General features: G+C 46.9%; 1 protein-coding gene across 1 annotated transcript; it reads right to left on the reverse strand.

Moving 5' to 3' along the window:
* Positions 1-1,132: 1,132 nt before the first annotated feature.
* SMIM7 (small integral membrane protein 7) lies at positions 1,133-11,493 on the reverse strand. Its single transcript, XM_063111370.1, has 5 exons — positions 11,409-11,493; positions 11,284-11,325; positions 10,715-10,767; positions 6,966-7,056; positions 1,133-1,990 (listed from the first exon to the last, which is right to left on the reverse strand). Exons 1-5 carry the CDS (start codon positions 11,432-11,434, stop codon positions 1,975-1,977), a joined length of 228 nt encoding a protein of 75 aa, XP_062967440.1. The 5' UTR covers positions 11,435-11,493; the 3' UTR covers positions 1,133-1,974.
* Between the last annotated feature and the right edge of the window lie 404 nt (positions 11,494-11,897).

Below are 11,897 nucleotides of genomic sequence, written 5' to 3' on the forward strand. Positions count from 1 at the left end.
CTGTTCTTTGTGATAAGAACACGGGCCTAAGCAAAGCTCAGCTCAGTAGCTCTGATCCCTGCTACCTACAAACCTTGGGGTGACAGCCCGGATTTGACAAGGGAATAAATCACAGAAGCCATGAAGTAGGATGACGTTAGCTGAGTACCAGTGAAAGGTGACTTGATCCTGGTCTAGCAAAATCCCACCATTATAACTGCTTCTTCCCATACTTCCAGAAGAAGCCCAGGTCAAAATCATACCTGCCCAATTCTTGTCCATCATGTATCAAGCAAAATCCACAACAGAACATCTACCACCTCCTCTTTTCCAACTTTCTGAGAGCTTCCGAAATGAATCCTAGATGTTTCCCACAGGATAATTCAAAATAACTCAAGCTGGAAGTCGACTTCTTGGTTAAAAAAGATGTATAAACAAAAGGTCCTTTTAGAGGGCCAGCTCATGGCTCACTCGGGAGAGTGTGGTGCTGATAACACCAAGGCCACGGGTTCGGATCCTATATAAGAATGGCCAGTTAGCTCACTGGCTGAGCGTGGTGCTGACAACACCAAGCCAAGGGTTAAGATCCCCTTACCGGTCATCTTTTTTTTTTTTTTTTTTTTTAAAAAAAGTCCTTTTAGAAATGAGCTTTGTGGGCCGGCCCGTGGCTCACTCGGGAGAGTGTGGTGCTGATAACACCAAGGCCACGGGTTCGGAGCCCATATAGGGATGGCCGGTTGGTTCACTGGCTGAGCATGGTGCTGACAACACCAAGTCAAGGGTTAAGATCCCCTTACCGGTCATCTTTATAAAAAAAAAAAAAATGAGCTTTATTTTCAATGCTACCAAGTTCTAAAAGCCTGTGTATTTACTTTTTCTTCCTTCCAGGTTTACCTACAAGTCAGGATTTCAAAACCACAACAAACAAACAGCTGTGGGATTTGGGCATGGACCACCCACGTTTCATTTTGGCAATGAAACAAGGAGTCCATTTCCAAGAAGCTTCTAGGGAAAATGCCGTATTTCCTAGATTGAGGCTTATTGTTTTTCAACCTTGAAATAGCCTACTTCAAAAGAGGACTCAGAAAGCTAACCTTTCAGAATGTGGTCCCAATATCACTGCATAATAAAACCACTCTCATTCTAGCAACCATACAATCAATGGTCACCAAAGTTACTTTATTTAACAAAGGGCTTCAAGGCAAAGCAAACTTTCTTCTCACACCCCTGCCAACTGTTCCTTGCCCCTCTTCTGTAGAAACCAATAATACTACTGGACCTATCTCATCCCTGTTGCTAACAGTTTAGTGTTTAAACAGAAAGGTCAGTGTCCCTGTTACCAGTGACCCACTCCTTAAAGTCCTGGAGATGAACTCAGCTGCGCACAGTTGCTGAGAAGATCCTGTCAGGATTGGGGAGGAATCTGGACGCAAGACCACAAACTGGCCATAGAACTGGTAAGACCCAGCAAGTAACACTGAACTTGCTTGTTATTGATAAACACTGTCCAAAACAGAGGTTGTGTCAAGCTTCAGAGCCAACCCTTCTGTTCAGATCCCTGTATAAAAATGATTTTTAAAATCTGTATGATTCCAACCAAAAGGATGGTTATTAAAAATAAACCAAGAAATATCCAGAAGCAGGTTACTTGTGAAAGGCTGGTAGAGGGATTCCAATACGATGAAATGATATAGACATGTTCTTTTATCTATGGGGAATGCAGCTGTATCACAGCCCCTCGTACAAACCTTCCAGAAACCCCTTAAGTAGACAGCATTCCAATTCAGAGACCATGGTGAAAGTATCTCTGCAAACAGTGACGTGGCTGGGAAACCATATACATCTTGGTGAACATTTTTTCACCCACCATGAGCTTGGGCTTTCTGGGAAGTTCACTGGTTTTCTGGACAAAAACATTCTTGAAGTCATCAGGAGTGAAGGAACAGAGACTCAGCAGCATCTGGGACAGTGAGTTCCTTGTTCCGTGTTTGGGGCTCAAGAGCCAAACAGCCTGGGAAAGTCAGAGAGCAGAAATGTCTGTGAGGATGGGAAGTTATTGCTCTAAAAATCCTGTTAGAGGTTATTTTACATGACTGTTATTTAGATTATTTTACATCATTTTCTGATTTTGAGTAACTCCTCTGATGCATATGTGAGTATACTTAATACCACCAAAGTATAGACTTAAAAAAGCAACTCTTTTAAGAAAGTACATATACTACTCAACTCACCATGGGGTTATGTCTCGATAAACCCATGGTAAGTTGAAAATATCATTAAGTCAAAAATGCGTTTAATCCCCTAACGTGTGCAGAATGCTTACATTAGCCTAGGGTTGGGCAAAACCATCCAACACAAAGCCTGTTATAATAAAGTGCTGAACATCTCACGTAGTTTATTGAATACTGTACTGAAAATGAAAAGCAGAATGGTCATGTGTGTACTCAGAGGATGGTTTCTACTGAATGCTTATCATTTTTGCACCATTGTAAAGTTGAAAAATCCTAAATCAAACCATCCACCGAAGTTGGGGACTGTCTGTACTGCATATGAATGTATAATGTTTTAGCCCATTTTCTGTTATTGCAAGTCAGTGGTGACTTTCATGAATAAAACAAGAGCTTTGAAGAAACAAATGATTACAGTTAACTCTGTTCATTGAAGACAATGTGGAACAGTACAGAACTGGAAACAATATAAAAGCATCAGGTTTGAGAATGGGTATATGTTATGACACAGCCCTACAGGGGAAAACCAGAGCTGTTAAAAAAAGATATATACGGGCCGGCCCGTGGCTCACTCGGGAGAGTGTGGTGCTGAGAACACCAAGGCCCCGGGTTCGGATCCCATATACGGATGGCCGGTTCACTCACTGGCTGAGCGTGGTGCTCACAACACCAAGTCAAGGGTTAAGATCCCCTTACCGGTCATCTTTTAAAAAAAAAAAAAAAAAAAAAAAAAAAAAAAAAAAAAAAAGATATATACAAGAATTTCTCTATTATCTTTGCAACATTTCCCCAAATCTAAACTCATTCTGAAACAAAAAGATTATCTGAAAATATTAACAACACTTGGTTCAGGAACAGCTGGACCTCCACATGCAAAAGAATGAAGTTGGACCCCTACCTGACACCATGTACAAAAATTAACTCAAAATGGATCACAGGCCCAACCACAAGAAGCAAAACTATAAAACTCTTAGAAGAAAATTTGGGCATAAATCTTGGAGACCTCAGGTTAGGCAATGATTTCTTAACCATAAAACCAAAAGCACACACGACAAAAAGAAAAAATAGATAAACTGGACTGATCAAAATTAAAAACTCTAGTCCTTTAAAGGACACCATCAAGGTGGTAAAAAGACAACCCACAAAATGGAAGAAAATACTTGCAAAGCACATATTTGATAAGGGACTGGTATCCAGGGTATAAAAAGAACTCTTACAACTCTGTAATAACCCAATTAAAAAATGGGCAAATCTGAATAGACATTTCTCCAAAACAGATGTACAAATGGCCACATGAAAAGATGTTCCATATCACTAATCATCAGGGAAATGCAAATCAAAGCCTTCATACCCACCGGGGTGACTATAATCCAAAGACTAACAATAACAAGAGTTGGCAAAGATATGGAGAAACTGGAACCCTCACACACTGCTGGTGAGAATGTGACACGCAGCAGCTACTTTGGAAGACAGTCTGGTGATTCCTCAAAAGGATAGAGTTACCATATAATCCAGGAATTTCACTCCTAGGTGTATATCTGAGAGAACTAAAATCTTAAGTTTGCACAACAACTTGTATGTGAATGTCCATATGAGCACTATTCACAACAGCCAAAAACTTGAAACCTTCCAACTGATGGATGGATAATAAACTGGGATGCACCTGTACAATGAAATGTTATTCAGCCATAAGAAGTAATAAAGCACACACTACAACATGCATGGACCTGGAAAACATCACACCAAGTGAAATAAAGCCAGACACAAAAGGCCACACAATATGTGACTCCATTTATATGAAATGTCCAGAACAGGCACATCCATAGAGACAGAAAGCAGATTAGTGGATGCCAGGGGCTGGGAGGAGGAGGAATGGGGAGTGACTGCTGATGGGGACAGGGCTTCTTTTTGGAGTGATAGAAATGTTCCGGGATTAAGATTGTGGTGATGGTTGCATAATCCTGCGAATATACTATAAAATACTGAATTGTGGAGACAGACTTCTACTTTTTATTTGTAAATCCTTCTGCATGATTTCATACCCTCGTTTTCTCCCTAACTCCCCTCCCCTCCAATATTTTATTATGCAAATTTCAACATACAGAAAAGTTAAAAGAACAGCTGGGTGAGTACCCACATGCACCTCACCTACATTCTGCAATTAACACTTTGTTTTATCACGTATCTATTCACTTATCCATCTAATGTATTTCTGATGTGTTTCAAAGTTAGTTACGAATATCAGTAACACTGATCTCTAAACACTCAGGGGCATTTCTCCCTGTATTTGACGTTTGTCATGACTTCTTAAAATTTCCAAAGTAGCTCAGCTGCAACAATACAGAAGAGGGTACAAGAAATAGCAAACCATGTCCTGGGCCCTGCTAACTTTCTCAGCAACTGAAGCACAGTCACCTCCGTAGACCATCTGGACGATCCTTCCAACTCCCTTGCTGGACAGGATTTCCCTCACACACTTCAGTGTTTACTCCATGTTTACTGTGTGCAAGCCACACAGCTGAAGTCAGCCTTTGCATACGGCTGTCATCCGGCCTTCGTCACTTTCAAAACATTTCCCTGTGCAGCCAGAATTTTTCAGCACATCATCAGTAATGGCATCGTGACAGCTGGGTGCACAGGCGTAGCTTCAAGCTATCTGACCCTTTCCCTGTTCTTGGACATTTAGGTGATTTCCAGTTTTTTAATATCCCGGGAAAGCCAGTCACTGCCTCCCTAAGAGTCCTGTCTGGAGAGACTCTTCCTTCAACTATATCCCTCACTGAAAGAGTTGGCCTAGGTCAGGGGTTGGCACACTTTCTCTGTAAAGGACCACAGAGTAAACAGTTTAGGCTTTGCAGGCCTGGCAGTCTCCGTCACAAGGACTTGATTCTACTGCTGTGACACAAAAGCAGCCACAGACATGGGCATGACTTCATGACGACAAAACTCCATTTGCAAAGACAGGCAGTGGGTAGATGGGGCCCATGCACTGTGGTTTCCTGACCCGTGGCATAAGTGGTTATGCTGGAATCAAGAATCCCCAACCCAATTACACTTGAGTGACACCAAGGTAGGCAATCAGTCTCTGCTTCCAGGGAATGAAATTAGGATGCTGGGCTACTGACTAAGCTGGCCTTCGAGAGTGGAGCTGGGAGGTCACATAGCCTGAGGCTACCATTCTGGTCACAGTCCAGCAAATGAGGGAGTGAAGGAAGTTGGTCAGACAAGAGAGGATGCACAGAAAAGAACAGAATGAGGAACACAAGCTCATCCCTGCCCCAGGACCTTTGCACATGCTACCTTCTGTGCTGCCACATTTTTCTCCAGTTCTGCAAATCACAGATTTCTTCCTGTTCTTCAGGTCTTAACTTAAATGACACCTTCTCAGAGAGCCTTTCCCTGACCACCTGTGAAACTAGAAGCCCCCCTCCCATTTGCCACCTCACAATTGACTGTTTCCTATTTGCTTGTTTTTCTGTCCATGCCCTGCCTGTCACATTGTATACTCGCCGAGGCAAGGACTATGGCTGTTTTGGCCCCAGCTTCAACCCCAGATCAGCCCAGAATCAATGAATGGGAACCTAGAGAAACAAAAGGCTGGAGTAGTCACCCAACACGATTCCATTTTCTGTTAGCCCCGGTTATGCTTCTTACACTTTTCTGCAAATTCCTTGATCTCTTCACAAGCCCTCTTTGTTCCTGGGCAGGGCTCATCCATGCTCCCTAATCCTCTCTGGCGAAGGAGGACACCTTAAGAAAGGTCTTTCTAGGAATACATCCTGGCCCTCCTCCTGGGCTCTAAAACACTTGCTAGAGACACAGTGAAACCCTCTCTTCCTCAGATCTCCTAAATCCTGGAATCATCTCCTCAAACAGCCACTGGGTTGGCCTAAGGGTCACCCAGCAACCCCAAATTCAGCATCTCAGTCACTTAGGACAGCGAATGGGAGGTGGCAAATGGGAGGGCAGCTCCCAGTTTCACAGGTGGTCAGGGAAGGACTCTCTGAGAAGGTGTCATTTAAGTCAAGACCTGAAGGACAGGAAGAAATCTGCCATTTGCAGAACTGGAGAAAGGTGTGGCAGCACAGGAGTAGACAAATTTTTGTCCTCTTCCTTTTGGGGGGAAGCATGTCGGGATGGACGCAGTGAGGCCAAAAACACCAGATTCTCCTCTCATATTTTCCCTGAGTCCACTTACTGTGAATCTCCAATTCATTAACAGCAGTATCAGAATTATGGCCCTAACGGTGGAAGAAAAAGCAATATGTTTGGGTTTTTTTTTTTAGCCTAATGAGAAAACCAAAGTAGGCATAAAAACAGAAATAAGGTCTGAATACATTTCTGCTGGCTTCCAGCAAGGCTGGAGCAGCATCTGGCAGCACAGTGGACACTGAAGCCACATTTTCCACCGCAGCAGCCGCCAAGTATATGCTAAACACACCAGAGCTGGCGAGAGGTGACAGGCCACGGGCTCAGGGAAGGCATCTCTTGGCAGCCCCTGCCAAAGTGCCAGGCACAGCCCAGACTTGAAGAACACCATGTTCCAAGTGAAGCTCCAGCCTGGTCCAGTGGGGGCCTTGTCAGTGTAGTTTAACCCCTTTAAGTCCTAGGTTCTTCACTTTCTCAGAGTTCTTATTTTGCAAGCAGAAAGCATGACACAGAAGTGCAGACTGAAAGGACAGAGGATGACCATCTTGGTCATAATGGACAATGATGCTGAGGAGTTGACACTGAAGGACACAGGCAGGCCAGACTTACACGATCATGCAGAACATCATGAAAACATTCCACAGGGCAATGAAGATCCGAAAGTATCTGAGGCTCAGCAAGAACTCCCGGATGTTGTCACCTGGAAAGTCAGAAAGCACTTTTATGGCACAGCTAACATTCCCACTGTCACCGTGGCAGTGGGCTTCTGTGATTTCTTTCCATCCCACACCCTCTGCCCCCACCTTCCAGTGACAGTGCTGGCTTTTTCCTTGGGTCTCCTCTGCTCCCCCACCCTCAGAACTCAGGCTGTGGCTGCCACTGACCAATTCCCTGAGAGCACCAAGCCCCGCAGCCTGATTGACTCCGGGAGCATGTGACCCAAGTCTGTCCAGTCGTAGTCAGCCCTGGGAAAGAGACACTTGCTTTCTGCCAGGCTTGCCGGGCTGGGAAGATGTGAGCTCGGTGCACTAGAGTGGGAGTCTGCAAACTACAGCCCGCAGGCCAGATCCAGCCCATCACCTGTTTTTGTATGGCCTATAAGCTGCGAATGGTTTTTACATTTTTAAACAGGAAAAAAAAGAATCAAAAGAATATTTTGTGAGACACAAACATTACATGAAATTCAAATTTCAGTATCTATAAATAAAGTTTTATTGGCACACAGCCGCACCCATTCATTTACATACTGTCTCTGGCTGCTTTTGTACTATAATAGTAGAGTTGAATCCTTGCACCCGACACCATATGGCCCACAAAGCCTCAAATATTCACTATGTGGTCCTTTAAAAAACATGCCACCTCTGCTCTAGGGTCATCTTTGCCCACACAAGCCAGACTGATGGTGAAACCAACACAGAAGAAAGGAGAATCAAGAGTGGAAAGCAGTCAGATGCTGGAGGGCTGATTTGAGACTGGAACCCAGGGGTGCCTAAAGACAATTTTACTCTTGCACATTTTAATTTGCTTTAACCACCTTGAGCTGGGTTTGTACTGTTTGCAATTAAAATAATCCTAATTTGGGCAAGTCAAATGGGAGGTTTATTTGGTAATGACTTCCTCTGATCTCCTCTGGTGCCAAGAACAGAAACCTCTAAAAGGGCAGGAAATTTGGTCCATTAAAGACTCCAGAGACCTGGGTTCCAGAACCTTCCTCCAGGATTTCAAGTTGACCATCCTCCCTCTCTAGCCCTCCAGAGTGAAAAGAAGGGATCCAGATTAGGTGATCCACAAGGTGCTACCAAAGCATCTACACACCGGGGCTATTCGGTAAGTACACAACAGAGTGCAAGCTCAGAAACTTTTATAGGGCTGGCCCGTGGCTCACTCGAGAGAGTGTGGTGCTGATAACACCAAAGCCATGGGTTCGGATCCCATATAGGGATGGCCGGTTAGCTCAGTGGGTGAACAAGGTGCTGACAATACCAAGTCAAGGGTTAAGATCCCCTTACCGGTCATCTTTTAAAAAAAGAAAGAAAGAAACTTTTATGGCGACCTAACATCGCTGCACCATCCCAGCTCATAATCTGTGCATTGTCTTGCTGAACAAGGCTTAGGTGAGTCTGGTATTATCCAACTAACGGGGTTAGCCATATGCAGTCCAGCACAACTGGAAACATTAAGAGACAAGTCTGTCCCCACCATGTTTGGGAGATGCTGCTTGGCAAGAACCTCCCCCAGCCCAAGATCATGAAGATGGGCCCTCCCACCATCAACAGGCACTGACCAAGCAGAAGCTGAGAGCAGGGGATACAGAAACGAACAAGACAGGTGTCCCTGGTCCAAGGAGCCCACGGGGAGAACAAATATTAATAAGTAATCACACATGATTATTCACCATGATGATTACTTTGGTGGGAACGTTCTGGTGTTCTCTGAACATACACTGGGGGAACCTGACCTAGCATGTGTACGGCAGGGGCAGGTTATGAAGAAGGCGCTCTGAGGGAGTGCACAAGCTCTCAGCTCAAATGTGGGCAGGAGTGTGCGCGGCTCAAATGCTGGCTCTGCCCTTCTTTACAGGTGACCTGGGCCAGTCCCTGGACTGTCTGTGCCTATTTCCTCCCATGTAAATGGGAGTGATGGGTGGCTGGGAAGACCTTAGCACAGTAACTGGCACACATGAGGCTCTAAATGCAGCCACTATGGTATGAGGGGTCAGCCAGGCAAAGAGAATGGAGGGCAGGGGGCACTACCCACATGGGGCACAAGTGCAGAGTGCTGACTGGAAGGAGCCTCGAGGGACAGCAAAGCTGGCTGGTAAGAGGCAGACCCCGAAGCATGCAGAGAGTTCCTGATCAGGGCAGAGTTGCCTTCCTGCCATCCCCATCCATCACTGACACTCCAGCCACTTCTGAGCCCTTGTGCCAAATCTCCCACCCGCCACAGTCTATTCAGACCTGTAGAGCACAGCCACAGGGCCTGCTATAGTGTCTTCCACATAGCAGATAAGCAATACATGGCTGCTGGATGGACGGTCGGTCTAGTGATTGACAGTACAACCTCTGGGGTCAGAAAAACCCAGGTTCCAATCCTGACTCTGTCACCGATTTGTTGTGTGGTGAGGGCAAATCAAGCCACATCTCTGAGCCTCAGTTTTCCTCATCTGTAAAATGGGGAAAAGACCCTTACCTTTTAGGGATGGAGGTGGAATAAAACACCAGTAGGAGGCACCTAACAGGGCAGCCACCCAGGGGCAGGCCCCCAGTAAAGAGGAGCTGTTGGACTGTCTTCAAAACCTCTGCTCCTCAGAGTTCCCACATCCTCATGCAATGCTCTATCAAAGCACCTATCACCTTGACTGTGATGCCACCTCCTCAAAGGACCTTTCCTCCACACACCCCAACTGGAGCAACCCCATCACCATCCTACGTCTCCCTGTCATGTGCCATCCTTACCTGACATTATCTCCTTCACCATCTGTTCCTTGTTTAGGAACCATCTGTCCTACCCCATTTTAAGTTCCATGAGGCAGGGACTATATCCATCTTGTTTTCTGCTGCAGCACAGTGACCAACATGTAGTAGGTGCTCAATAAATGTTTGGTGGGTGAATGAATGAATGAATGAATGAATACAGGTTCCATCAGATTCCAAATAGTCACATGAATAAATTCAGCAAGGATTATAAATTCTGGAGCCTGCAGAGACCAGGTAGGTGAGATGACATAAATATGATGGATAGGGCAGGGATGAGACAGTCTACTGGCCCTGCCTCAATGGGTCCAGCTTCTCAACCCTACTCAGTAGGTGCTAAGAGTTCTCCTAAATCTCGACTTGCAGGATGTTCCAATTTTCCAAAAAAAAATCAGGCATCTAAATTTTTATATAAAATGTCCTGATTTATTCAAAATCTAATGTTGGCATCTAACTTAAAAAACAAAACAAAACAGGTCTGCAGCACTCTGAAAGCAACTACTTGTGAGGCTATTCATTCATTCATTCATTCACGTGCACTAGAGTGCTGGCACCTCGGGGATGAGCGAAGACATGCTCTGGCTTCTCTGGAGCTCATAGTGAGCTCAGGGGTGAAGGGCAGACAGTAAGTAGCCAGATAACAGCACACAAAATGGAAAATTATAACTGCAGGAAGTAACGTTAGTCCTGACTTATCTGGGAAGTCTGGTGGGAGAAAGAAGTAGGTGACAGAGGTGGGCAGGAAAAACAGAACACCCTCAGGCCCATCTCCCTCTCTCACTCCCACACTCAATTAAAAAGAAAACTGGGGAAAAACTTGGTGAGAAAGACCTGTCCTCTCTGAAATGGACCGTGCAATTCCAGGGTCCAGGAAAGAGGCCTTACCTGTGCTGGGCTCCCTCGACTCCTCCCCAAAGCCCTGCGTGTCCTTCTTCTTCCTACAAAGAGGAGCACACAGTATCAACTCTTGATGGGACATAAAGACTGCTCAGTCTCCTGACCCTAACACCCAGCTCAGAAAGCAGTGGACACTAAGCCTCAGCCCTAGCCCTGCTGCTGACGTGCTGTGTGACGGCGGGAAGTCCCACGTCCCTCTCTGGGCCATCACCTGCCCCGTCAATCACAGCCAACCTGCAGGCCACCACTTGTCAGGGCGGAGAGAGTGGTCCGGCGGCGGGCTGAGGGTCCAGGTTAGGGCTGTTTCTTGGGAGATGGGCCTGAGGCTCTCCTGGACTGTGAGCAGAGGAACGGAGGGTCCGGATTTAAAGTCTCGGGACTCAGTGGAATGTCAGGAGACTGAACCAGAATGGAGGCGTGGCCAGAGGGCGGGGCGGGGAGGCGGGGGCGGGGCCTGAGACGTGGGGGCGGGGCCCGCAGCGTGGGGCGGGCTCACGCTCGCGGGGGCAGGGCTACGGTTCGCCGGGAGGAGTCACCGCCCGGAGCGGCCTACTCACAGCTTAAAGTTGAGCACCGCCCCGGCATTCATCAGCAGCGTCCTGCGGAGAGAAAGTTACGGTTACTAGAGCTGCCCCCCATGCCATCGAGGCCTCTCTCCCCAGCCTCTGATCCCCCTGATTACCCGAACAGCAGGATGTCCCCGATCATCGTTACGGCCGGAGCGTCCGTCAGAACCGGAAGCGGAAGCCCATGGGAGGGAGGGGAGAGAATCACAAACTGACCAATCCCAAAACGACGCTGACGAGGGACGGGCCAATCGAAGGCCAAGGCAGGCAGGGTCCCGCCCACTGAAGGCCACGCCCCCTGAGGAGGGAGCTAGCGCCCTTCCTCGCATGGGAAGCCCGGTGCGTCGGTGAGGGAGGGGCGGGACGAGCGTGTGACCTCTCCCGCGGGGGCAGAGCTGTGTGGAGGCGGGTTTGTCACGCATTGGACGCGTGCTGCGCATGCGTGACGTTCAGCTCGCTGGAGGCTGAGAGCGGCAGCGATTTCTTCCCACACGCTGGAGTCGCGGGTCGGGTTACTGGCGAAAGGGAACCCCCGCCCTGACCATTGAGCAGCAAAAAGGGCGGGGTCCTGACCCTGTGCTCTCCCGCTACACGGGCCTCCCAAC

The sequence above is a fragment of the Cynocephalus volans genome, chromosome 10 (genome assembly GCF_027409185.1).
Source record: "Cynocephalus volans isolate mCynVol1 chromosome 10, mCynVol1.pri, whole genome shotgun sequence".
Taxonomy (NCBI): Eukaryota; Metazoa; Chordata; class Mammalia; order Dermoptera; family Cynocephalidae; genus Cynocephalus; species Cynocephalus volans.